At 35.9% G+C, this 27,545-nt stretch overlaps 1 protein-coding gene and 1 long non-coding RNA gene across 8 annotated transcripts; one reads left to right on the top strand and one right to left on the bottom strand.

Moving 5' to 3' along the window:
• The first annotated feature begins 3,920 nt into the window (after positions 1–3,920).
• On the top strand, positions 3,921–19,046 carry LOC139996860 (uncharacterized). 2 transcript variants are annotated; one of them, XR_011802425.1, is made up of 3 exons: positions 3,921–4,529; positions 14,981–15,540; positions 18,925–19,046. It is a non-coding gene; the product is annotated as an uncharacterized lncRNA (long non-coding RNA). The 2 variants fall into 2 exon arrangements; XR_011802424.1 differs by lacking the exon at positions 18,925–19,046 and adding an exon at positions 15,951–16,605.
• LOC139996859 (uncharacterized) lies at positions 18,706–27,102 on the bottom strand. 6 transcript variants are annotated; one of them, XM_074112184.1, is made up of 6 exons: positions 26,353–27,102; positions 25,295–25,459; positions 23,197–23,287; positions 22,827–23,122; positions 20,705–20,802; positions 18,706–20,619 (listed from the first exon to the last, which is right to left on the bottom strand). In XM_074112184.1, the coding sequence occupies exons 4-6, from the start codon at positions 22,851–22,853 to the stop codon at positions 20,364–20,366; spliced, it is 381 nt and encodes a 126-aa protein (XP_073968285.1). In that variant the 5' UTR covers positions 22,854–23,122; positions 23,197–23,287; positions 25,295–25,459; positions 26,353–27,102; the 3' UTR covers positions 18,706–20,363. The 6 variants fall into 6 exon arrangements, 3 of the variants coding, with proteins under 3 accessions (XP_073968285.1, XP_073968286.1, XP_073968284.1); XR_011802423.1 differs by lacking the exon at positions 26,353–27,102 and adding an exon at positions 25,678–25,781 and having other exon boundaries at positions 18,706–20,802; XM_074112185.1 differs by lacking the exons at positions 25,295–25,459; positions 26,353–27,102 and adding an exon at positions 23,456–24,250.
• Between the last annotated feature and the right edge of the window lie 443 nt (positions 27,103–27,545).

The raw sequence follows: 27,545 nt of genomic DNA, 5'->3' as shown, positions 1-27,545 counted from the left end.
AGTGCCAACTTAATTGTCAATCCAATATGTCAACTCGTTCTTTGTCGATAATGTCACATTACTGATTTTTATTTCATATCATCCAGTATATTTATTTGCTACTAGACAATCTGTCTTCCATTTTACATACGATATTTTCTCCACAACTCGTTATTTAATCAACCCTTTATGAGTTCCATATTTCTTTCAGTTCTCCACTCAATCCTTTCTCGATGATATCAGAATGGTCTCGAGATTCGATAAAGATCGTGATTAATATATCTGACGATGAACAAGGAGAAAGAAAGCCGCGGAACACGATATTTTCCCGTTGCGGGACTTTTCAGAAAACACGCTGGCAGCGTGTAACGTGTACGGTTAGAGCTCAACGAAGCGACAGCTGTTCGCCGGTTGGCTGCGCTATTCGATTGTCTCGCTCTTGATGATTGATGATCGTTCGGGGTAGCTGCTGCTGCTGCTGCTGCCTGCCGCTGCCCGCCACCTTGACACCGCGTCTGTCTTTTCCCTCATTTCCCGCCGCCTCTTTTTTTCGTCTCCTTGGCGATTTCAGTGCATCGTAGCCGGTCGATGTACCAGCCTGGAATACCATTTTCTCTAGCAATTCACCAGCCACGATTCCATCTCCTTTTAATCGGAACTTCTTGATATTTGGGTCGACTTTAACGTAACTGCCTCGAAGAAAGTTTTCACGGTTCGGCTTCACGGAATGTTGAAGAACGTAGCGTATAAATTTGTTTTGATGTCGAAACAGTAGTAAAATATAGTATAGTATTGTAAATAATGTGGTTTCAAATGTTATATACACATGCGTTATTTAATTTACCCTCAGATGACGGAAGCTGGATCAACTGTATTATTGAAATTTATTCATTTTTACGCTATATGTTGAAAATGACAACGCGAGTTCGCGCTTATCATCAATATGCAGATGCGCTAGTTACAATAAATAGTAACTAGAGAATAGTTCTAGATATAATCGATAGATTTAATCGATAGGTTTAAGATATTCTTTTATTTTTATCCCTAGTCCATATAAGAAACTGCAATAAAGGTTATTCAGCTCAGAATAGTGTGATAGATTTATCCGAGGAATAAACTAATAGCTATTGTGATGCTACCTCTAAATACAGAAATAACAATACTATATTTTTGTGTTACGTTTTGAATATATTGTTTATCGCGGTATTTAAATATCGAAGGAGGTTAAAGTACTTTGTTTGTTGTAAAATACTGTAAAAAATGCATTAGGTCGTCTGAAAAGTTTTTTTCGTTTTATAAGAAAGAGATGGATGCACAACATTTTCCGTTTTGTATTATTTTATCGAATTACGTATGATCCATTTTATTCTATCAAAATAAAGATCACAACGTTCGACAGGTTAGGTTTCATGTTTGTATAAAGATGCGTCGTTGTGAAAGACATGTCTGTAAAAGAAAGACACTTTTTGGACAATCTAATATTTTGCTTTAACAGCTTTATTTTTTACTTTTACCAAATTTCAGCTATACCTTTGACTGTAACTATTTTACAATCACAATTCATATTGCAATATTCCTATTTGGTTACAAAGTAAGATTAAGTGGTAAGAAAATTAACAAAAATGTCTTGATCACGTCTTTTCCTGTGATCCTTGTATCAATCTTAAAATAACGACACGCAGCCTTCGTCAGGTGAGAATTAAAACGACATTTTCCAAGGAAAGAAAAAGAAATTGAAATATATTTCCAATCCCCAACAGGTTCCTCTCTCTACTCTTATTTACACGCGTGCTGCAGACAATTAAACCTGCCGCTAAAAAGGTGAAACACGCGTTTCTTCGCGTCGAAATGGACACTGGAACCGCGCTGCCGGTTGTCAGTGTCCAGCTCCGAATATCCCGAAGAGCGGTTGGCCAGTAGCAAAAAACGCAATTCCAGCGGCGCGAACGCGGCCAATTCCGCTCGAATCCCAATCCGCTTGGCGTACAAGGCAAAAAGAAGATGTGCACGCTGTTCTACCTGGCGAGCCAAGGGAATTAGCCTTCGGGAATCGCGGTCGCGATGCATAATGCAGGGGTAGCCGCGCTGGATTTATGTAACTTAATTTGTAACGTGCGACGTCCGACTGTCCTGTCCGTCTAAGAACAAGTTCGAAGAGGGATAAAGGGGCGGATGAGGTGGAGGGGATCATCACGAAAGCTACGCACACGCGAGACCGTGTAATAATGGTGAACTCGATGAGCAAGTTTTTCACTTTGCATGCAATAAGCGAGCAAACTCGACGAAATGCTCCTCCTTCCGCAACAGCGCGCCATACCAGCGGTTTTAATAAAATCTCGTTGATCTAATAACACGAGTGTGACCGTGGCTAAAAAGAAATCGAGGTAAGAGTGACGCTGACAAAGAGGGGGAAAGATATTGGGAAATAAAGGAAGCTGGCAAGGATGGAGATGCTTGTCATGGTTGCTGGTGAAAAATGTTACCATGGAATGGTGGGCTGTTCCCTTTTGTTGATTTCTGGCTAGGGAAGGCATTCTTTTGACAACTGTGATTCAGAATTTCTATACAAAATTTGCCTGCTTAAGTTTAGCACAATTATAGTAGCACTCTGTTTATATGAACCTATCAGTAGACAAACCAATGAATCTATCAATAGATAAAGTTTATATATGTAAATTTAATTAACAAAACAAGTAAATGAATTTAATGAACAGTAGTTGGTGCAATGGAACGTTCACTGAAATTTCATTCAGATAAATAAAAGTCATATAAACAAAATTCTACTATAAACATGTCAATTCAATGAACGAGAATGTGAAAATTCTTCTCAATATATGGATTCTATATAAGATACAGGATAATAGAGTGTGTCTTCGAACTTTACCTCAGTAAATTCAGAATCTACTTCCTGAAACCTTTTCGTCTTGCTCAGGCACTCAGCTGCTGCTTCATTTAAAAGCCACAGGAAACAAGAAGTAACGTACCACAAATTCAAAACCATTGTCGAACCGATGTTGACCAGATGGCCAGTTCTCGAGTAACAGCGAAGAAACGAATCGTCACTGACGATTCTTCATCCGTCGCTAAGGAGGATCCAATGGATCGCGTAACTTGTCCGCGAACTCGTGTAAAGTTGATGCTGTAGCCGTCGGATCTTGCTCGTATTGCGCAAATAGGCGAACTGAAAACGCATTGACACGAGAGAAGCCGTCTAATGCAAAAGGGGAAGCCGAGAGGAAGGACGGTGGAAGAAGAGAACGAAGCTGATGCTGAATGGCGCCCTACCTGGTCCCCAAAGTCATAAATCATTTCCCCGTGATACTACCCTTCTGCGTTTCCCTGCAGCATAACCTCGGTGATCGGCGACCGGCCAACATCACCTGCAATCCAGACTCAGTCATCTCGATCCTTGACCGCGTGCTCTAGGATCAGTGATATGTCGTGATGCACGCGTGCGCGTCCTTTAGTTTCCAACAAGTTTGCGACGACTTCAGTGGTGTTTTCTTTGTTAACCGAATTTGTTTGTTGCTTGAAGAGCTTGAAATTGAAAGAACAGTGGATCATCACGTTGATGGTACCGGCACGTGGATTTGGCATTGAAAATAAGAATATTGGAAAATTGATTGTTAAAACTATAGAAGTGGTTCCTTTGGTTTTATGAAGTAAACCTTCTTCTTAAATTGTCAAAGGATTTTCTATGACAAAAATCATTTTTTTTTATCAGAACGACTGCTGTATTGTTGTGGGATTTTTATGGAGTCATTGAGTCTTAGTGGAACATACAAGTTTATTCTAATTGGAACTGCGTGTTTATTAAAATCATATTGTATTTAGTTTCTTCAAATTCAAGTACATTACAGACAGTACTGTTATATTTTGGCATTTATTATTTAAAAAATCTATTTGGAGAAGGTTAGATAAATTGGGTGAATAGTTTGTATTCATAGAAAGGATACGTTTATCAGTTTGCTAATAAATCATTTTGATTGATCTGTCCGGTGTTAAAAAGTTAAAACTTGATCACCCTTTATACACATATGAGAGTACCCTTATGATTTCATTCATCGATAATTATATTAAGTTTCAGTTGAACTTTTCCCGGCAACGATCCTTAAATTTACATTTGTTGGAACGTTAAATCTTTTGGCAGTGGAAGAGAGAAGTCCTTCGGTGCTGGAATCGTTCGCCACGACAAACGTAAAATTAATAGCCGTCCTTTACTGCGCGGCCCTATAGTCAGGCATAGGCTGGTGGGGGACCATAAATTTCAGCACACAGATTCAAAATGATCCCCTTTATTGCCCGAAACCCGGGTTAGTTCTACCTCGACCTGGACCCCGTGCAGTCGGTCCATCGACTCTCGAGTCTCGTTTCTTTCGTAACCGTGGATTTCCTTGCTTTCTCTTGGCTCAACCAAACTCGCCGTTAATCGTGAGTCGTTGCTCCCGTCGCACCGTGCGAATCGCCCTTAGATTGCTCGGTGTCGCCGCCAGACGTGAATGCAACAACGTGGATGTCGAATGGATCCTTGCACTTTTTCCATTATCAAAGTAAGTACTTCAACATGGATTATATGGCAATGTAAGAATATCATTTTAATAATTGGAATTTTTCGAGAAATTAACGTTTTGTGTTCTTAGTAATGTATTGTCGATACCGTAATTAGTTTGTTTCCGATCAAATGAAGTGTATCGCTGTATATTAGTATTTGATAGTCGGTTTGATAGATGTTTATAATTGCTTGTTTTTTCTCTTAATCATGGCGTAAATGTTTGATCGATGGCACGTACTGATTGCAGCGCTTCTAAATTTCCTGAAAATATTCGGCTGTTAGCGTAATCGATTAATTAAAGTTTCATTCCTATAATTGTTGCATAAATACTAGATTTTAATAAGCGTGCATGTATAAGTAATTTGATTTATTTGTATAAGTAGTTTGATTTGACAGATTTGTTATTTTTTTTTATCGTTGACGACTACAATTCACTAGACTAATGAAATATTTTTCCCTGAATAAAAGATTACATATAGAGTATTCCAGAAAGAGTAAATAATTTTTGTATCGTCCTTCAGGGTAGTTAAAAGACGAGATGAAAATATTTTTATCCAATTCTATCAATTTTTTATTCGTCCAAAATCGCCAAGTGAAACAGACAAATAACATGGCTGACACCACCTATCGGTGACCTCTCGAACGGTATTAAATCTCCAAGGATCTCCGAGGTGGAGCCACGATGTTGATTCACATCGTGTGCTTCCTTTTTTCTACGTCTTTTCGTAACAGAAGCGTTAATGCGCAGACTTCATATTTCATCTTAAATATTCTGCATTTTTTATTTTAACAATTGTCCATCAGAACGACCAATTATTTTTCATTCTTAATTCGTTTCTTTTGCATCTACACAAACAAAAGATCCATGAGGAGAGATGCTACCATCCCTTCGCACGTTACGTCTCTGTACAGTTCTTACCAAAACTCTTCTTCGAAGATCTCCTCTCTATTTTAGTCGCTTAATTCATAAAACGGTTACTAACCATTTATTATACATTTCTCTTTCTATCACTATCATCGATATTTATTATATTCTTTGTTAAATTATTTATCATTCATAAATGAAACTATGAATCGTTACTTATCGTCCATTAAGACTGTCTCTCGAATATCCGTATCTAAGCTTAAACAAAGTTCGTAATCTCAATCCCATATGATTTCCATTCACCCTCCGTTGCAAGCCTCGGAATTCAAATACGAGAAAATACAGAAAAAAAGGAACATTATCTTCTAATTCCACTTCTTTCGAAACTTCCTATGCTCGAAAAAAAAGAAAAAATAATCGCTCGATTTCCAAGACACTGTGCGGATATGTAGGTTTTCGTTTTGATGACGCCGAAATGAAGAGAGATAGGAAGAGTGAAAGACAAGGAGAGGGGAAAGAGCAAGATAGAACAGCCGCGTTTTATTCACGACGCTCCAGATACTGCAGCCATTTTATATAGATTGCAATGTATTGATCGTCTCCGCCAACAGCCGACATTCTACGTAGTATCAGAATGACAGGCTGGCAGATGGAATCGCAACTTCCCCTTCCCCTTTTTCCACCAACTGCCACCACGTTCCAACCCCCTTTCGATGCTTTGGACTGCCTGCCAACCCCTCGTCTCCGCCTATACCTATGTACACTTTCTGCTTAGCTACTTACAGAAACCTGCCTCTTCTGTATTCGTGTACCTTCACATCTACATATCTATCTGTACACGTATCTTCCTACGTATACTCTACGCTTTACACACATTTCCTATGTGTGCATAAACGCACATAGAAACGTAGACTTGCGTCCCACTATGTGAATCGCATATACGTCTGTCCAGATATGTAAAGAATATGTAAATAACAGGGAGTGGTTAGATATGTACGAGATATATCGCGGTTTTTATTTATCCTTTTTACAAGGAGGTTAGGATAAATGAACTTGTCGGTGGCACAGAGTGCAGCACCATGTCGACGATCCTCGGATGGTTGTCGAAAATCGAACGATCAAGGAAGCTTTTTTCTATGGATGAAATTAATCTACTTTTTGTCACTTTTAGTACTGTCACAGATTTCTTCGTTTCTTTTTTTCTTTTATTTTTTGTGCTGAGAAATAGTGGTTGTTCGATGAAGTTATGTTTAACAGTAACGTTTAACGTACGTGTCGTGCTTTCTGTTTGTCTCTTTAACCGGTTGCCCGATGGATAAATAAATTCGTTGGAGATGGAGTGGCCCGTTAAACGAATCGCTCGTTTTTCTATCCTAGGCATCTCGAGATTCTAATAATTCCAGGCTGATTTATAGGTCATGCTAACTGATCTTGGTTGATGAGTGACTGAATTTGAATATTCGATTTTGGGTTTGTTTGAGAAAGCAAAATGGACGTGCAGTATTTTGTTTCTATTTTCTGGATTTTCCTATTTCCGAAAGAATTTTAATGAAGAATTCGAAGCTCTTCATGGTGGCTACTTATTAAAAATTATTGCTACGTTTAATTTGAAACATTGAGAGACCTGGCAACGGTGTGGCGAAACAGATATTTCCCCTTCTCTCGACCCTGCCCCGTCGTCCCAGGACGAACATCCACTTTTTTAATTAAAATCACACGCCACCCACACTCTCAAACTTTCCGCGTGAATAGGTTTTATTAAATTAGTTTCCAACCTGATATAAACAAGCCGTAAGATTGCATCGTTTGTAAATCGCTCTGGTTTGTAAACAATCTTCGTATTAAACGAAGATATACAAAAATAAATAAATAAATAAATATTATTAAAAAATACCTCACAGAATAATGGATAAAGATAGAAAAGCTTCAGTTTTTTTTTTTTATATTTACGTTTCGTATCAAAATATGATAAATGTAGTAAAGAGACACGCCCAGTAAAAAATTCATCGTCTTTCAGAAATCTTTCTTGGCTGATGCTACACGAATTCGTATTGTCAGTTTCGTTTCGCTAGAAATCTCTTTCTGTTAAAGAACACGCGATAGATTACCAGGAGAAAGCCGCGATAACGTGTTCGCATTCGCGTCCACTTCACCCTGACAAATGATTGTCTTCTTCCGTTACACCCCCGCGTCTCGCAGCAAGTATTATCGAGCCTCAATATTGTTGCCCTTGCCGCGTCTGAACGAGATCGTTTTTATCGATAGAGACACTTCTACCGATGGAAATGAACTTTGCTTTTAGATCTTCCTCCAGTTTACGGTTTTTATATTTCGAAATTATCGGAAGAATTTTTATCGATCGATAATTTTCGTTATCCATCGGCAAATACATGTACCGTGTGATGTTAATTGGAAGATTATTAATTATAAAGTTAATCGAAGATAATTTAGAAAACTGGAGGAATTTTAATCTTAAACTGTTCAGTACATAACTCTTTTAATAGACTAGTGAGGACATTTTTTAATTTATTAGCTCTCAAATTTTTGAATTTTTTAGACGACGGATTTTCGAATTGCTGGAATTCCCCACGGTGAAAATTTCAAAATTCGAAATTTCCAATTGTCAAGTCAATTAAAGTTGTCAAGTATTTGGAATTTCCAAGCTTTAAATCTCAAAATAAATTTTCGAACTGCGGAAATTCTCACAGTGAAAATTTCAAATTTCAAAATTTCCAATTGTCAAGTCAAGTCAAGTTGTCAAATGTTTGGAATTTCCAAGCTTCAAATTTTCAAATAAATTTTCAAACTGCGGAAATTCCCCACGGTGAAAATTACAAATTTCAAAATTTCCAATTGTCGAGTGAAGTCAAGTTGTCAAGTGTTTGGAATTTCCAAGCTTCAAATCTGCAAACAAATTTTCAAACTGCGGAAATTCTCACAGTGAAAATTTCAAATTTCAAAATTTCCAATTGTCAAGTCAAGTCAAGTTGTCAAGTGTTTGGAATTTCCAAGCTTCAAATCTGCAAACTAATTTTCAAACTGCTGAAATTCCCCACGGTGAAAATTTCAATTTTCAAAATTTCCAATTGTCAAGTCAAGTTGTCAAGTGTCTGGAATTTCCAAGCTTCAAATTTTCAAATAAATTTTCAAACTGCTGAAATTCCCCACGGTGAAAATTTCAAATTTCAAAATTTCCAATTGTCAAGTCAAGTCAAGTCAAGTTGTCAAGTGTCTGGAATTTCCAAGCTTCAAATCTGCAAACAAATTTTCAAACTGCTGAAATTCCCCACGGTGAAAATTTCAAATTTCAAAATTTCCAATTGTCAAGTCAAGTCAAGTCAAGTTGTCAAGTGTTTGGAATTTCCAAGCTTCAAATCTGCAAACTAATTTTCAAACTGCTGAAATTCCCCACGGTGAAAATTTCAAATTTCGAAATTTCCAATTGTCAAGTCAAGTCAAGTTGTCAAGTGTTTGGAATTACCAAGCTTCAAATCTGCAAACTAATTTTCAAACTGCTGAAATTCCCCACGGTGAAAATTTCAATTTTCTAAATTTCCAATTGTCAAGTCAAGTCAAGTCAAGTTGTCAAGTGTTTGGAATTTCAAAGCTTCAAATTTTGAAATAAATTTTCAAACTGCTGAAATTCCCCACGGTGAAAATTTCAATTTTCAAAATTTCTAATTGTCAAGTCAAGTCAAGTCAAGTTGTCAAGTGTTTGGAATTTCAAAGCTTCAAATTTTGAAATAAATTTCCAAACTGCTGAAATTCCCCACGGTGAAAATTTCAATTTTCAAAATTTTCAATTGTCAAGTCAAGTCAAGTCAAGTTGTCAAGTGTTTGGAATTTCCAAGCTTCAAATTTTCAAATAAATTTTCAAACTGCTGAAATTCCCCACGGTGAAAATTTCAAATTTTCCAATTGTCAAGTCAATTCAAGTCAAGTTGTCAAGTGTTCAAATTCTAAGCTCCAATTCGGCAAACTTCCAAAGTCTGAAAACATCACATTCGTAGACTTCCTCAATTTTCAACCGTCGAGTGTTGAAATTTTCGCAATTCCTAAACATCAAAATTCCAGAATTTCTAAATTCCCGAACTATCTTCACGCAATACGTTTCCAAACGTTCAAATATAAAATCTACAACAATAGAATATTCCAACACTCAGCTCACACCTTATCCTCGCCACCTTACAAAACGTTTACCCTGAACAATCTTTCTCTTTCTCTTGATTCCTCAAACGTAAAGAGATTTCCTGGCGTACGCTCGCTATCTCTACCAGCTCGAACGTCTGTCGCGTGATATTAGGTTCTCGATTCGAGGCCGCGAAATAAGGGACGCGAGCATAGAGGGTGGGAAGGGGAAAACGGGGAAAAATGAAGGACAAAGGATAAAATGGGAAGGACGGTGGAAAAGCGGAATCTCCTGTTACGTCGGCTTTCAGATAGGGTGGACCTTTCGTCCGCAAAAATGCCCCGCGAGACCCGCGTCAACGTCCTCGAAGGAACCCTCCGCGTTCCCTGTAAACCCTCCTCTTCGTAACCGTCGGCGAACACTTGGACACCGGGAACGACGACAAGGAGCTCTCTGACTAGACGTCACTCAGATTCCAACTTCCCTCCATTCTTCTGGGCGACCATGATTTATGGTCTCGCTTAATGCAACTCTCCTCGCGAACGCTCGCACGCGGAAATTCGGATTAACCGGTCAGCTGTGCGCGGAAAAAGTACTCGATATCCAGATGTGAGCGTGACGGAAGCTGGTTTGGGTTGGATTTCGCTTGTTTGTTCCGATTGATGAAGTGTGTTTTTCGAACTTTTCCTTCCACGTCCAAATGGATCCTGCAAATGTTTGCATGTAGAGTTTTCGTGATTTTATTTGATGCACGTCGTTAGTATTGGCATATACAGGTATTACGTTCGCATAGGATGTGATATGATGTACAAAGTGGATGATTCTACTGATTTTGTTTCATAATTCTTTCATCATATGTTCATTTAATTATTTGTGTGCAATGTGAATATTAAAATTTGGTATAGTTGTTATCACTTAAGTAGGTGTATCAGTATCTATGGATATAGTTTTTATCTTATAACTGTTCCATCATAAGTTCATTTAATTATTTGTGTGTAATATGAATATTAAAATTTGGTATAGTTGTTATTACTTGAATAGGTATATCAGTATCTATGGATGTGGTTTTTATTTTATAACTGTTTCATCATAAGTTCATTTATTATTTGTCTGCAATGTGAATATTAAAATTTGGCATAGTTGTTATTACTTGAGTAGGTATATTAGTATCTATGGATCTGGTTTTTATTTTATAGCTGTTCCATCATAAGTTCATTTAATTATTTGTGTGTAATATGAATATTAAAATTTGGTATAGTTGTTATCACTTAAGTAGGTGTATCAGTATCTATGGATGTGGTTTTTATTTTATAACTGTTTTATCATAAGTTCATTTAATTATTTATCTGCAATGTGAATATTAAAATTTGGCACAGTTGTTATTACTTGAGTAGGTATATCAGTATCTATGGATGTGGTCTTTATTTTATAACTGTTTCATCATAAGTTCATTTAATTATTTGTCTGCAATGTGAATATTAAAATTTAGTATAGTTGTTATCACTTAAGTAGGTGTATCAGTATCTATGGATGTGGTCTTTATTTTATAACTGTTTCATCATAAGTTCATTTAACTATTTTTGTGCAATGTGAATATTAAAATTTAGTATAGTTGTTATCACTTAAGTAGGTGTATCAGTATCTATGGATATAGTTTTTATCTTATAACTGTTCCATCATAAGTTCATTTAATTATTTGTGTGTAATATGAATATTAAAATTTGGTATAGTTGTTATCACTTAAGTAGGTGTATCAGTATCTATGGATATAGTTTTTATTTTATAATTGTTCCATCATAAGTTCATTTAACTATTTGTGTGCAATGTGAATATTAAAATTTAGTATAGTTGTTATCACTTAAGTAGATGTATCAGTATCTATGGATGTGGTTTTTAGTTTATAACTGTTCCATCATAAGTTCATTTAATTATTTGTGTGTAATATGAATATTAAAATTTGGTATAGTTGTTATCACTTAAGTAGGTGTAACAGTATTTATGAATGTGGTTTTTATTTTATAACTGTTTCATCATAAGTTCATTTAATTATTTGTGTGCAATGTGAATATTAAAGGATGTAACGTTTGATATAGTTGCTTGGTAAATAATTGTTGAAGTAATTTGATAAAATTCAAAGCTTCCAATGATTACTTGATACTTTTGTTGAATATTATAGTCTGTTGGAACAATGTTTATTTCTGTAGCAAGTAGACCTATTTACTCGTAAAAAATCTTTTGCTGTTAAAAACAGCTAAAACATTGTTAAAAACTGTTCGTTACTTATATACCACTTTTCTTTTCAAAGTTCTTTCTATGAACTAAAAATTCGTAACGGAGAGGAAATTGAAATTCTGCTTGGGTTGTTAGTGTTAGTTAACCCATCTAATCTTATTACAAAAGGTTAGGATACTAGGTGCTCGTAAAAGGTGAAAATTAAACGAATTAAACCTAACTGTTAAAGAGCTTGTATTTATTCAAGAGAATCCATAAAACCGCCAGTAAGGCAATTAGGAGCTATTGTAAAATTTACCGAGCCCTGTTGCAAGAAATTAACGTTAAATTCAGTATAATACCTTTGGTTGGTGCTACCAACTACCAAAACCCTATATTTACGACCATAAAATTTTTTTCAAAATTTCCCATAAAAGTACCAGTAGTTACAAAAAGTATTACACACGCCTTTTGTATTTCATTTTCACACTATCAAATTTTTGTAGTCACCTGAAAGTGACCTTGTATTACACGAAATTTCATGTATTTCTGTCTAATTAATTATTAAGTGATTAATAAAAATCAACCTTATCAATTAATCAGTACTTTATAAAATGTTATAATAAATACTGATATAAATACAATAATACATACTAATATAATAAATAAATATATACCTTAAATTACACGAAATTTCATGTATTTCTGTCTAATTAATTATTAATTGATTAGTAAAAATCAATCTTATTAATTAATCAGTACTTTATAAAATGTTATAATAAATACTGATATAAATACAATAATACATACTAATATAATAAATAAATATATACCTTAAATTACACGAAATTTCATGTATTTCTGTCTAATTAATTATTGATTGATTAATAAAAATCAACCTTATCAATTAATCAGTACTTTATAAAATATTATAATAAATACTGATATAACTACTATAATACACGTTAATATAATAAACAGATACTAACAAAAATCTTAATATATATAATATTAATATTAATACTAAATGTACTAATATTAATACTAAATGTATTATGATATGCAAATACTTTTTCCAATCACTATAAATAATATAAGTATGCTCGTTTGAAGATGTCTATCTATCGGTGTCTTAAGAATTGTCGAATGAAAACATCGATAAGGATGTGGTTAATCAGGCTGCAGTTAGTATAATCTACGTTTGCAGAGGCGCAATTGAATTCTCGACGGAGGGCATTTTTCAAACGAGTAGGACGACGAGAATGGAAGGTAAAATTTTGCTTGGAAATGCGCGGCATCGCGATTCCTTGTCTGCAGTGGAGGGGGATTCTAACCCGCCCATCTGGCTTTCGGATTCATCTCAATAACATTAGCCCAGTCGTTTAAGCTTCCACTGCAACCGACTTGTGTTTTATTCGAAGCTGCCCGCGTGCAATTTGTTTGCTCCGTTAAATTATCGGCTGAGAGCTCGATTTCTCCTTTTCCGTCTGGATATCGCGTTTTAGGGCGTTGCACGTTTATTATGGCGTTTCAGGGAATTTTTGCCGTGAACCAGTAAAGTGTTTGTTCTTTCAATATTTCAGGAATCTTCCTTCCTCTTCTTTCTTTCATACAGTTGCGCCTTTTGTTATGAAAATTTTCTTCTTAAATTTAGAAATTGTTTGTCTTAGTAGGTTATGAGTGCATTGTCAGGGATGCTCCTGCTAGTTGTATCTGAATTCTGAATTTGATTATTGTAATATTAGAAGACAATATTATAGTAACTTCATGTTAAAAGAAAACTTACAGTTAATGCATGTTCACTTCATTCCTCTTCCTTTCTTTTTAATATTGCAGAGTTCTAGGCTAAGTAACAGTTACATTTTAAAGTAGCTGGCACCACTTTATAAACTCTATTTTATTCAAACTTTCTATCCTATATACCCCACTCTTTCAATCATATAATTGTACCACTTCAAAAACAAAAAATAAAATGAAATTACTCCAATTCTAGAAGCTTCTCTGTCAATCACAACTGCAAAAAGTAATTTCATCTATACATGACAAAGCATAGAAAAATATTAAAAGACAGTATTAGAAATATATGGAAATTATTTTTAAGTATCTTCATATTGACAAAAAACTTATAGTTAATGCATATTCCCTTCCTTTCTTTTTAATATTGCAGAGTTCTAAGCTAAGTAACAGTTACATTTTAAGGTATCACTTTATAAACTCTGTTTTATTCAAACTTTCTATCTTATACACTCTACTCTATCAATCACATAATTCTACCATTTTAAAACCAAGAAATAAGATGAAATTACTCCAAATCCAGAAGCTTCTCTGTCAATCACAACTGCAAAAAGCAATTTCATCTATACATGACAAAGCATAGAAAATTCTTAAGCATAGAAAAATATTAAAAGACAGTATTAGAAATATATGGAAATTATTTTTCAGTAACTTCATGTTGAAAGAAAACTTACAGTTAATGCATATTCCCTTCTTTTCTTTTTAATATTGCAGAGTTCTAAGCTAAGTAACAATTACATTTTAAGATATCACTTTATAAACTCTGTTTTATTCAAACTTTCTATCTTATACACTCTACTCTATCAATCACATAATTCTACCATTTTAAAAACAAGAAATAAGATGAAATTACTCCAAATCCAGAAGCTTCTCTGTCAATCATAACTGTAAAAAGCAACTTCATCTATACATGACAAAGCATAGAAAAATATTAAAAGACAGTATTAGAAATATATGGAAATTATTTTTCAGTAACTTCATGTTGAAAGAAAACTTACAGTTAATGCATATTCCCTTCCTTTCTTTTTAATATTGCAGAGTTCTAGGCTAAGTAACAGTTACATTTTAAGGTATCACTTTATAAACTCTTATATTCATAAGCTCTTCATATAAACTCTTTTATTCAAACTTTCTATCTTATACACCCTACTCTATCAATCACATAATTCTACCATTTTAAAAACAAGAAATAAAATGAAATTACTCCAACTCCAGAAGCTTCTCTGTCAATCACAACTGTAAAAAGCAATTTCATCTATACACGACAAAGCATAGAAAATTCTTCACATATCTCACTGCCAAAATTCATTGGAGAATAAATGAATATTTCAAAACACGACTTCACCTATAAATCGAGATATAGCGTACTCTGAGCGTATGCTACTCCTACAATTCATCTACCTAAACTGCCAAATAAATAATTTAACAGATTCTTCTTTGAAATTTCCAGGCCACTCCCTTTTGATCGTCGATCAACAGGAAGATTCCATAGTGGATCGAAATGCCGTGGATGACATAATCCATCCATGCAACGGACCCATCGATCGCGAAGAACACAGGCGACGGGAAGCGAGCCGATTCTTTTATGGCGTACTCGATCCGAGATTCAAAAGGGCAGCGAGCCACGAATGCGAATCGCGGTGTTGGTCGGTGTATGGAAAAGGAAATCGACCGGCGATCGGGATTTATTATTCAACACACGGAGCCCGGACGTTCCTTCCTTCTTGAAGCATTCCACGATATACGATACTCGATGCCAGTCGAAGACAGCACCTCTTGCAAGCATCGTGTGTCTGAGCGAAGATCGACGGAAATAGCGTGGACGACGTTCTCTCTTCCTGCATCTACGTAATCGTTGATCAAATTCGAAGATTTCTTCGTAGCAGAAAATGGAATTCGGTAGCGAACAGCGTTCCTATAGTTTATCGGACAGTCTTCCGAGAAAAATTTCCATGGGGTTGATACGGAGGACCTTCGAAAGAAGAAAATTGTGAAAATCTTTAGTGACAGGTAAATTTTAGGTTAGAATATCTTTGGTACAGTTTGTAATATTTTTTGAAAATATCTAACAGAGAAGAATTCTTTAAGAGAATTCACTTTCAAGTTCTTTTATCCCTTAATTAGAAAATATAAATATATTAATATAAATAATTAGAAAAATTCCAAAATTCGATATTTCTATTTCATATGCTGCGGTACAATTTTAAGGATAATTTACTTCCCAATTTTCTCATTCCTTTACAGGACTAACATTTTATAAGTAACTTTATCAAATTTCATTTCTCCTGACGTATATATAAAATTCAAATATTTTCAACAAAATTGCGTAACTAATTTTTATCTATAAGCGATTATCCTATAGTTGCCTGAACCATTGACACATATTGCAAGCAAAATAAATGTTATTTTTTCCCACACAGAACGCACGCTATCGATCTTTGTCCTCGGCTTTTCATACTACGAAACATCCTTCACTATTTGTCGGCCACGTCGAAATTGCGCTGTATGCTGATGAGTTGGCGTGAATTAATCAATAAATATGTAGTCGCTGTGTTAACCACGGATACGGGTCGGTCGTAAACGACGTCTGGGAACGGGAGACTCTGGTCGAGATACATTTTCTCCGTGCTACGTGCGTTCGTTCTACATATTTTTGTTGGTCATAAACCGATCGTAATTTCAACGAAGCCGCGTTTAATGTATAATGCATCCACTACCCTAGCGCTAACGTTTCTTCGCTGCCATCGCTGAAACATGGCGGCCAAAAATTGCTTTGTTACTTTTTTGATTCCATTTCGAATATAGATACAGTGAATGTAAAGGTTTCTATCAAATAGATTGTATTTTAGTAATTAATATCGTGCTTTCCCAGGTCTGCTTAATATTATTTTCAAGTCCAAAGAATTTCTGTATTTAATCCTTCTATTATGTGTCAAGTGTGTCTTTGGATGCCTTTGTGTGTCTTCATCTCCTTTGTACCAAACTTTACCAAAACTAGATTACAGATTTTATTTACTTTTACGTGTATCTTAGAATATATGTACTCATTTTTCATGAAGTTTGTTAGATAAATTACACAATTATTGGTACAAGTTACTTACAAACACAGCAGAAGACTTCATTCTTCAATTTCTATATTGATTTAATATTCCACTAAACACTGGCTGTTTATTCTCTTATTTAAAGTGTAGTATATAATAGAATTCAAAGTAAACTCTGTTACAAATACATTTTATCTTTGTGGAATTAGTTATTTAGTTTGAAACGTTTTAAAATTAGTTGTGAACATGAAGTTAGTTACAAATACAACAGAAGACTTAATTCTTCAATTTTTATATTGATTTGATATTCCACTAAACACTGGTTGTCTATTCTCTTATTTAAAAAATGTAGTATATAATAGAATTCAAAGTAAACTCTGTTACAAATACATTTTATCTTTGTGGAATTAGTTATTTAGTTTGAAACGTTTTAAAATTAGTTGTAAACGTGAATTTAGTTACAAATACAACAGAAGACTTAATTCTTCAATTTTTATATTGATTTAATATTCCATTAAACACTGGCTGTTTATTCTCTTATTTAAAAAATGTAGTATATAATAGAATTCAAAGTAAACTCTGTTACAAATACATTTTATCTTTGTAGAATTAGTTATGTAGTTTGAAACGTTTTAAAATTAGTTGTGAACATGAAGTTAGTTACAAATACAACAGAAGACTTAATTCTTCAATTTTTATATTGATTTAATATTCCATTAAACACTGGCTGTTTATTCTCTTATTTAAAAAATGTAATATATAATAGAATTCAAAGTAAACTCTGTTACAAATACATTTTATCTTTGTGGAATTAGTTATTTAGTTTGAAACGTTTTAAAATTAGTTGTAAACATGAAGTTAGTTACAAATACAACAGAAGACTTAATTCTTCAATTTTTATATTGATTTAATATTCCACTAAACACTGGCTGTTTATTCCCTTATTTAAAAAATATAGTATAAATAGAATTCAAAGTAAACTCTGTTACAAATACATTTTATCTTTGTGGAATTAGTTATTTAGTTTGAAACGTTTTAAAATTAGTTGTAAACGTGAAGTTAGTTACAAATACAACAGAAGACTTAATTCTTCAATTTTTATATTGATTTAATATTCCACTAAACACTGGTTGTCTATTCTCTTATTTAAAAAATGTAGTATATAATAGAATTCAAAGTAAACTTTGTTACAAATACATTTTATCTTTGTGGAATTAGTTATTTAGTTTGAAACGTTTTAAAATTAGTTGTGAACATGAAGTTAGTTACAAATACAACAGAAGACTTAATTCTTCAATTTCTATATTGATTTGATATTCCATTAAACACTGGCTGTTTATTCTCTTATTTAAAAAATATAGTATATAATAGAATTCAAAGTAAACTCTGTTACAAATACATTTTATCTTTGTAGAATTAGTTATTTAGTTTGAAACGTTTTCAAATTAGTTGTAAACGTGAAGTTAGTTACAAATACAACAGAAGACTTAATTCTTCAATTTCTATATTGATTTAATATTCCACTAAACACTTGCTGTTTATTCTCTTATTTAAAAAATGTAGTATATAATAGAATTCAAAGTAAACTCTGTTACAAATACATTTTATCTTTGTGGAATTAGTTATTTAGTTTGAAACGTTTTAAAATTAGTTGTGAACATGAAGTTAGTTACAAATACAACAGAAGACTTAATTCTTCAATTTTTATATTGATTTAATATTCCATTAAACACTGGCTGTTTATTCTCTTATTTAAAAAATGTAATATATAATAGAATTCAAAGTAAACTCTGTTACAAATACATTTTATCTTTGTGGAATTAGTTATTTAGTTTGAAACGTTTTCAAATTAGTTGTAAACGTGAAGTTAGTTACAAACACAACAGAAGACTTAATTCTTCAATTTCTATATTGATTTGATATTCCATTAAACACTGGCTGTTTATTCTCTTATTTAAAAAATATAGTATATAATAGAATTCAAAGTAAACTCTGTTACAAATACATTTTATCTTTGTGGAATTAGTTATTTAGTTTGAAACGTTTTCAAATTAGTTGTAAACGTGAAGTTTGTTACAAACACAACAGAAGACTTAATTCTTCAATTTCTATATTGATTTAATATTCCACTAAACACTGGCTGTTTATTCTCTTATTTAAAAAATGTAATATATAATAGAATTCAAGGTAAACTCTGTTACAAATACATTTTATCTTCATGGAATTAAAACTACAATCCATGTGACGAATATAACTGAGTGTTATAAACCAAATACGTAGATGCGAACATTTTAATCGTTAATTCTTGTTGCATGAAAATTAAAGAAGACGTGTTCTACTCGTCATATTTCAGAAGACGCTTTTCTCTTCGTCGAAAGACCAACAAATACGATGGAACAATGTGAAGATAAAAAAAATGTGTGTTCCATGTTTCCGGTGTGCAAGGAAGAAGTTAGGAAGAGAAGAAGAGAGAAGCTTCGTCACGGAGGCCTCACAAGCAACGATACGTGGGTAAACTCGGAGAAGACGTATTGCACGTGAGTAGAGGACGACAGGCAGAATGTTGGTTGAGTGACGTATGATACGAGGATGAAGTTACGCCGTGGCGAACGACGTGTCGCCGATTTATCGAGTTAAGTCGTCCCAAGGCTTATCGGCTTTCGTGTTCCCGGCCACTTGTTTTTCGCCATCCGTCGAATATTTGTGACAATTCACGCCGTCTACCACTGTATTTATAGTATGGTATCGTGTCGCCATGTAGCAGGTAACATTTTTATTTTCATTCGAGTAGGTACGATGATGGAAAAGCGTGCAGGGTGATTTATGGAAGGTAGTCAGTGTTAATTAGAAGGTTAATGGAGATCATCCGATAAAAGAGTTTAAGTTGATGATGGATATCGATTGCTGGAAATTACTTTACCTGAATTTAACATCGTTTCGACAATTCTTTTCTATTTTTCATACCAGGCTACTCCAAACCATTAGAACATTATTTTCCCTGTCACTTCAAGCTCTGTCTATACATTTGTTTTCTAGTAATCCATTTTTCGAATTTTTATACTTCAATCTTCCTTCCATTTTGGGGAACAAAAGAGAGTTCTCATGCTTTAAGGTGTTTAACGTATAATTAAAAGAGTCCAGAGATCAAGCGAACAAAAATGTATACAAATTTCCTAAAATCATAGAATCTAGTTGTAAGAAATAGCAAATGAACAAATCTTAAACGAACTCTGAGAATTCTCTCTCATACTTATAGCGTTAAAACAATGAAAAAGTTAATCTAAATCGATTAAAAATAAAAATTGCAAATGGAATGTATTAACACAGCGTTGCTCCTCAATGAGATAATAATCCCCAGATTTATATTGAAATTTCTTCTGAAGACAGCCTGCAATCCCAGCAGAGTTCCATACTTTCCGCTTTAATCGAACCTCAAATTCTTCCTTCTGTCCGTGAACTATCCTCTCTGCCACCCTCGGACCATCAGATGGCCTTGGTCTTTTTGCACGCGCGCCACTTGACGACGTGACCGTTTCCATTGGCAGTGTGAGTCCTCTATTTTTTCCCTGGTGGCAGTTTCGACAAAGATACGCCTGTACAGAGCCAGTTTCATCGAAGCCACCCCCTCACATCTCTCTCTCTCTCTCTATCTCTCTCTCTCTCAAGATGCGTTTTCTCTCCATTCTTCGTTTCCCTCAGCGGATGTCAGGCTCCTCCGGTCGCGGCTTCAGGAGAGCAGAGAGACGATCAATACGTCGCTCCAGAACGGAGAAGGAACGGAGCAGGCTAACGTTATTGGGAGACTTTGTTGGTGAGGGTGGGGGGTGGCGACACGAGGGTGGAGAGGGTAGGTCGAGGGAAAACGGAGCTTTTCCAGGCGATTCCTCCGAGAAGAGGAGAGCACAGGCCTGGCTCCGAGCAGATATGCCCGGCTATGAGCGCGAAAAGATGATGAGACGAAGGGTGGCCCCTGCCTTTTACCCTCTCCCTTTCGCCTGTGATCCGGTTGACAGGGATTCGAAGCCGAGACTGCACGATTTCCACCGAGCTAAAACGACCTCAGGGCCGTATCCACTCGTGATTATGCTCTGCACGAATGTTAACTGGATACAACTTTCGGGAAATTCTCTTACGTCGTCTTTCCATGCTTTCCACTTGTTACAACTTCTTTCTTACTTCTGCTTCCTTTCTTTCGTTTCGTTGTATGATCTCCGTACAGCGGTTTTCTTAACTGCAATTGATATAAGAATTAGGGCAAACATGTTCCAGTTTTGTATAATATTTCTTCTACATACTACATTCTTCCTCTATGATTTTTCTATAATTATTTTATTAATTTTGAGATTTAGTTTGAGGGAATTTTGGATATAAAGAGCATAAATTGTAACGTCGTGTATGGAACGTTCAATTTTGCTGTACCAATTTGGTGAATCTTCCTATTAAATATATGAACATTTTTACCTTTGTAAATGTATCATTATATGTCATTTTAATATTAAAGATCTTCTACTTGTGATATTAATTTTGTAAATATTTACATGTGTAAAAGAATCCATTTCAAGATTCATGGTAATATGATTCAATATAAATCAGACATTCCATACGTCACAACTTAATATATCTAAATATTGCAAGGGCAAATGGGATAATGGAGTAAAATGTGCGAATAAAGGACAAGCACTAGGTTCGGAGAAACTCAATCGTTTAGCAATGTCGATGACATACGAGTGTACCCCGATGTCAATTTGTCATGTAAACGATAAAATTGTTCGGCGTCCCTTTCTCTTAATACAGAGCCACATAAACTTCCTTCACGCTCACGCCACACGTATACAATGCATGAATTTCATAAGAGAAATTCTGCACACCTAATCAGTAGTACACTCAGTCTTAGTCGATACATTCATACAACATTCAATTTTCATTTTCCTAAAATTTCTACTTTAACATTCAATACAATCTTTGATCTTGTTCTATACAACTGTAAACCTAAAAGCTACACTTTCATCAGATATCTAAAGTTACATTCTCTTTATAAAATAAAATCGACTACCATATGGTTCTGAAACCATGGCTCATTTTAATTGTACACCGAATAAATTACAATTGTATGACAATACCACGCGTAAAGCTACATTTTTCTTCAAATATCTGAGGCTACCCTCTTCATAAAATTACATTTTTCTCATACACGTTCCCCGTGAACGATTCACAATAAAATACCTAAACTTGTGCTCTCCTCAAACATCCAAACCTATGTACATGCTGTTGATAAAAGAAAATGCTCTGTTTCTAGTTCTTAAAACATCATCTATTTTAATTTCATCTCTCATACTACGCCAAATGAAACTTGTAGCTAACATTATCCATTACATTTCAGGTCTCATTTGTCCCTTTTACTCTCAACAATTAAGCCATCATCTCCCCAAGCCAATTACCCCCATCCACAAATTATCCCACCCCATTTTTCCAACAGCCATCCACCCCCTAGCAAACGTTTCCACTCGCACGGTAACATCCGCGTCACAGGGAAAAAACGTTGGGCGCGCGTCGAATAATGCGATATCAATACTGATTTCGGGGGTTTTGCCTGTGGCACCTGGTTTGTTGGCCACGGCCCTGTGCGGTGGCATCCCCCTCGTCGCGAGTGGGGCGAGGGTGCGCGCGGTCCAATCATCGCAGAATCCGGGGGATGCCCCTGGCTTCGGCCGGGCAACCGTGGGAGAGACGCCCCGCGACTCGAGGATTCGCGCTTGTCGCCGAATGCCTTCTCCGCTCGGGGCCAAAAAGGACAGTCGGCCGCTGCGTTTCGTTTCGAAGGGCGTTGGCCCTTCCGCGCTTCCACTCGCGCGCTCTTTACACGCTGGAAAACGCGCGAATCGCGCCGCTATTGTGAACCAGGCTGCAAGTGGTGCATAGCAGTGAGACGAGTCGTGCACGCGCACGCAAACACGTACGGGTCCAGGATGCATGTGCACGCGTGACGCTAAACAGGGATGTGAGTTGAGGAATGATTTTTACAAGATTTTCGTTCTTCCGCCAAGTCTAAGCGGACTGTCTTACCTAACTATTTTACTAATTCTGTGAAAATTCACTTTGTGTTTGGCATGAACGGCTGTACGTTGGTTTTGTATTTCTCAGCCTTACAATTTCCACGATTCTGTTTTCTTGCATGATATTTAGTATGTGAATTTTGGTGGGAAATAGTAGAGAGTCTAGCGTGCACGTGCATGGGTCTGTTAACGATTTACTCACGTTTGCTAAAGCGATCGTGTTGTCCATTTTCACTTTTCTAATAGTATTCTCAGCATGTCGATACTTTGACCTCGATTCTGTGAACGTGAAGGCGCGCGCGCCTGCCTATCTTATAGTTACTCGTTGGAATTTCGTGAAATCCAGTCTTTTTAGGTCTTTGGCTTATGTACTTTAATCGGTTGCTGAACAGCTGCGTTGCACGCGAGCTGTTTGCTCCGCCTGTTGCTCGCGCGAACGATCAGAAGCATGTAATGTTTCGTGTCCTCTTATTTTCCAATGATTAGCCACTGATTATTCTGTAAATGCTTTGCGTATTAATAAAAGTTCTATTTTCGTCTCTAATATTGATATTATATGAGAATCGAAGTACCTGATTCGTGTTCTGCCATCGCTCATTTTCTCCCACTCTGATTCCACGAATTCAATTTCGATCTCTTGTTAATTTTCTATTTTTCACGTCACTGAAAATTAATGGAAGAGGAAACACAACTATTGGTCCTCTATTTATCGATCAACGTTTGTACTATTAGGTTAGAAACTAAGTAATTGCGGATTTTGTCAATACCACCTAACGACAAAATCCGCAATCACTTAATTTCTAACCTAATATTATACTATGCTACGATCACCTGTGGTTGCAGGTTGATTCATTCAACGATGGCGTAGCCCGACAGAATCCATTAAACGAAGCGTTAAAAATCGAACAATTTGACTCGCGGACAAGACAGTATCATACGTACAATACGCCGACTTCCTTCTGTCGTATTCCGGATATGCATGCGATGTCACGTCCGATTTTAGTGAAGGTTTTCCGGCGTCACGTACGGTTCGGTAGCTGGGACGAAATTTCTAATCCCTGCCGGCTTTATATAGTCATGTTCATACGGTTATTCATATGTAGCTACGTGTCATTGCACGCTTGATCACTTTGCAATCGGTATCATGCAATTAATTCGCAATTACTATCGCTTGGTTATTGCAACCATTGCTCGATTCGTATTCAATCTCGAGGATAACTCTTCCTGTGGCACTGAATGGTAATTTAATGACTGGACACGATGTACAATTTTCAGAGTGCAATTTAACGATGGGCAACACCGTGTTTGCTATCGATTACCGCGATTCATGGAAATGAGCGTTCTAACCTAAACCTAACCCTATCCTCCTCTTTCGTGGTTTCGACGTATGAATAAAAACTAGGCTTCTGTGTTACAGATCTCGCTACCTAGAGGAGACAATGGCCGAAAAGAGTGGGGGCATAAGATAGGCACATTCGTGATCTACCCTGTAGATCCGGGCTTTTGTAGAATTGTAAATATCAGAAGCTCGTCTCTACAGGTATCTTACGGATGACATGCCACGCGACTTTAGATTACACTGCATTGTACCACCGTTCAGGCAAATCTGGCGCCTGGGCTTTTTGAATAATCCTATGAGAAGATATTTTAATTTTAGAAACGAGTCATCAGCTACTTGCAAACAATGTATAGTACATTCAAGCTTAAACGATATAGTTTATACGACGTATAGTACAGTTCTAGATCCTAAATGTAACCAACTGCCAGACAAAATATATTGTTATATGTAGGCTTAAAATGCGTAATTGTTTGTAGATATTAGGTTTAGATAGGATACATATATTCTGCAATATAATTTATTAATTAGATATATATTTATATATTTATTAATTAATATACATTGAATATGTAAATGTAATGTATGAAAAATAAATGTATCGCCCTAAATGTTTAAATGGTCTGTCCTAATTACTTTATTTACCCGTCTCTAAATAACGAGATAAATAAATAGTGTTTAAACCAATAGCTAATTTTTTAGCGGTAATTAATTTCAATGAAAAATTATATTTTCTTCTAGTTTGATGGAAATGAATAATATTGAAATTGTTTGCTGTTTCTACAGAGTACGCTAGTACAATTTTTACATCCCTATCGCAAATTTCTGAAACTACTTCTACGCTTTCCTCCTATGGTGTGACAGAAATCTGTAAATCACTAGAAAATCGCAGATCTCGACATTACCGATAGAAGGAACTATACAGAAATTCTTAAATATGGACTAAATTAAACTACGCCAGAGAATGTAAATTTGATAACATGATATAAATTCCTATAAATCGTATAAATTTCATAAAAATGAACAAAGTCAAATGTCTAAATAAACAAACAAATAAACATCAAATAAAATGTGAAACCATCAGATGGCAGCACAGTTTAAAATTGAACCACCCCTACGATGAAGATCATACTAAAAAGAAAACCTTACCAACTTTTACAACCTTACTACATCAATATAGGAGTTATATGCCTAAAAACACGAAAACTTCCTTCTCTAACCATCTATTCAACGAAATCAACGAATCGCTTTCCAAAACGAGCTCTCGAATTTATACATCTAACAACTATCGCGATACTTCTAGTCATTAAAAGCGTTTCTTTAAAAATTCTTACCAGGGTTTTCGATTCCAAAATTAGCCGACCTACTTTCCACCATGTCGTCATTATTCTCGGTACGCCTTATCGCGATTCAAAGCATCTGTGTCCACCGTTTCCACAGCGACTCCTTGTCGTCATCGACGACGTGGAAGGGCGTCAGCAATCGCGTTCACGGTCGTCCTGAAAAAAATACGAAACATGTTCACGAAAAGGCGAACGATAAGCGGATCGGAGCACATGAAAGCCGGCCCAGGATTCGATGGTACGATAGCATGGTGGTACCCGGGGCGACGGGGTATTATATTATTGATCGTCCCTCGAGCTCTGTCCCCATCAGCTGTCGTGATCCCTGGCGTTCTCCTGGTACTACCGGGTTGCACGTTAACCTTTGTACTCACGACGGAAAAAAACGTTTACAGGCTGGATATCTACTACGACCAAGTCAGCCGGATCTTGCTCTTTTTTGTGGTTCGACGGCCAGCCGCTACGACGCGCATTTGCAACTAACAATAAGTGTACCGTTCTCTTTTACACCTTCCATTCGTAATATCATGTATCGTTCGATCTGTTTAGTTGATCGTGTACCAACTGTAATATTGGAATGTTCTCGTAGATATCGGGTGACGCAAGAATCGTAGTTATATCGTTCAAAAATGAAAGTGTGATAATAGAACTGGTTTAACCTCACGTGTGGGATTTAAATACCTTTTGTAACTGATAGAAATGAATTTCTAAAAGATTGTTCTTCAAATGCATAATTGAAGGGGCTACTGTAATAAGGAGGCTGCTACGTTTCCCATTAATATGAATAAACCAAGAAAAACTAACTCAAAATCAAATAAGATTAAATCGATTTTTGGAACGTGCTATGCATTCATAGTTAACCTATATTCGTAATAATAAACTTTTGCACTTTTGAATACATAATTCATAATACATAACTGCAAACTGCAATTCCAAATACGCGAACACATGAAAGTGAATAGATAGTATAGTAGCACAAATTTGTAATAAAAGATATTAAACAACTAGCTGCAATTCAAATCAATTTGACGTCGTCACAAGGTACTTACCTGTTCCAAAGTCAAATTGGAACGCGTCGCCGCCCTGCTACGTATTTCCCAAAAGACGATCTCCTCGAGCTACGTTCACGAATCGTGGAAGCTTTGTAACGTCGCCAGGCATTAATCGCGCGGTAATGACCGACAGATGAAGAAATATCGTTCTCCAATGACGCGCCACTGGGTTAAGGCGAATCCCCGCCATTATGACGTGTCAGCATCCGGGGGTAATCCACGATAACCATTTATTTCAGATCCACGGACCGTGCAGCGAAAGGGGTGGCAGTCGGGGGTGGAAGAGCCGCACAAATCTTCCTTTCGTGGACAAGCTGAAGAGTCTCTTCGACCTGCTTCTTCCCAACCAACCTCTTGTCTTCTTCTTCTTCTTCCTTTCTTCCTTCTTCTTCGTTCGTTCTCTTCCGCCTTTGGTCCGCGAACGTAATATCCTGCCCCCAGCCGCTCCCTCGAACCTTCTAACACGAAGAGATTCGTGTCCCCTTCTGCTGAGAATCAGCTAGCTCTCGAGTTTCGTCCGCACACCCCTTCCAACCTAGTTCTCGTTCCTCAGAGTGTCACTAATGCCGCGAGGATTAATGCTACGCGGCGGGGCTTACGGCCACTATTAATTTCATCGGGAGAACAATATCTTATGTGGCTGGGTATCGGGTGCATGTTTCTAGAGCGCTTCCTGGATACCTGGCACACCTCTTGACGATCTAATGCGCGGTTAGCTGGAAAAGAGATCCTATCCACGTTGCAAGAGACCTGAAATCCATTTTAGGTTAGGTTTGCCAGAGGAAATTATTAAATTTAATTCTAAATAACTACGTACTTGTGAATTGCTTTTTTCTGTTTGATTTTTATTAACTGGAAATTGATATGTTACGGAAAGAATTGTTAAACGGAATTTACTGAGGAATTTTGTTGTTTTTTCTATATTACATTCCTTTTGCATATTCACTGCTAAAAGAATTTCTATTATTTACATATGTTTAACAAATAATTTTCATTTAAGAGCACAAACGTTATAAATGTTTCTTCCACATTTTGTATATTTTTGTTTTTCTTGTGTGTCATAAAATGCTTAAGAAACCGAATCTGAAACGTAGATTTTTGAAAGTAGTAATGTATTAAATGAAAAATACACCGAGTTGACGGACCAATGTAAAATTATGTAAACAATGGATATAAGATTCTGGAAATAT

The sequence above is a fragment of the Bombus fervidus genome, chromosome 19 (assembly GCF_041682495.2).
Source record: "Bombus fervidus isolate BK054 chromosome 19, iyBomFerv1, whole genome shotgun sequence".
NCBI lineage: Eukaryota > Metazoa > Arthropoda > Insecta > Hymenoptera > Apidae > Bombus > Bombus fervidus.
This window is presented reverse-complemented; position numbering and strand designations above follow the sequence as displayed.

Excerpts from the sequence above, each read along its gene's own strand:
- LOC139996859 (XM_074112184.1), bottom strand. The coding sequence starts at position 22,853 with ATGGACAACACGATCGCTTTAGCAAAC. Across the intron at positions 20,803-22,826 it reads ACACGATCGCTTTAGCAAAC|TTAAGAAAACCGCTGTACGG; the intron begins GTGAGTAAATCG and ends TATCAATTGCAG. Across the intron at positions 20,620-20,704 it reads GGAAAGCATGGAAAGACGAC|CTCGGTGGAAATCGTGCAGT; the intron begins GTAAGAGAATTT and ends AGGTCGTTTTAG.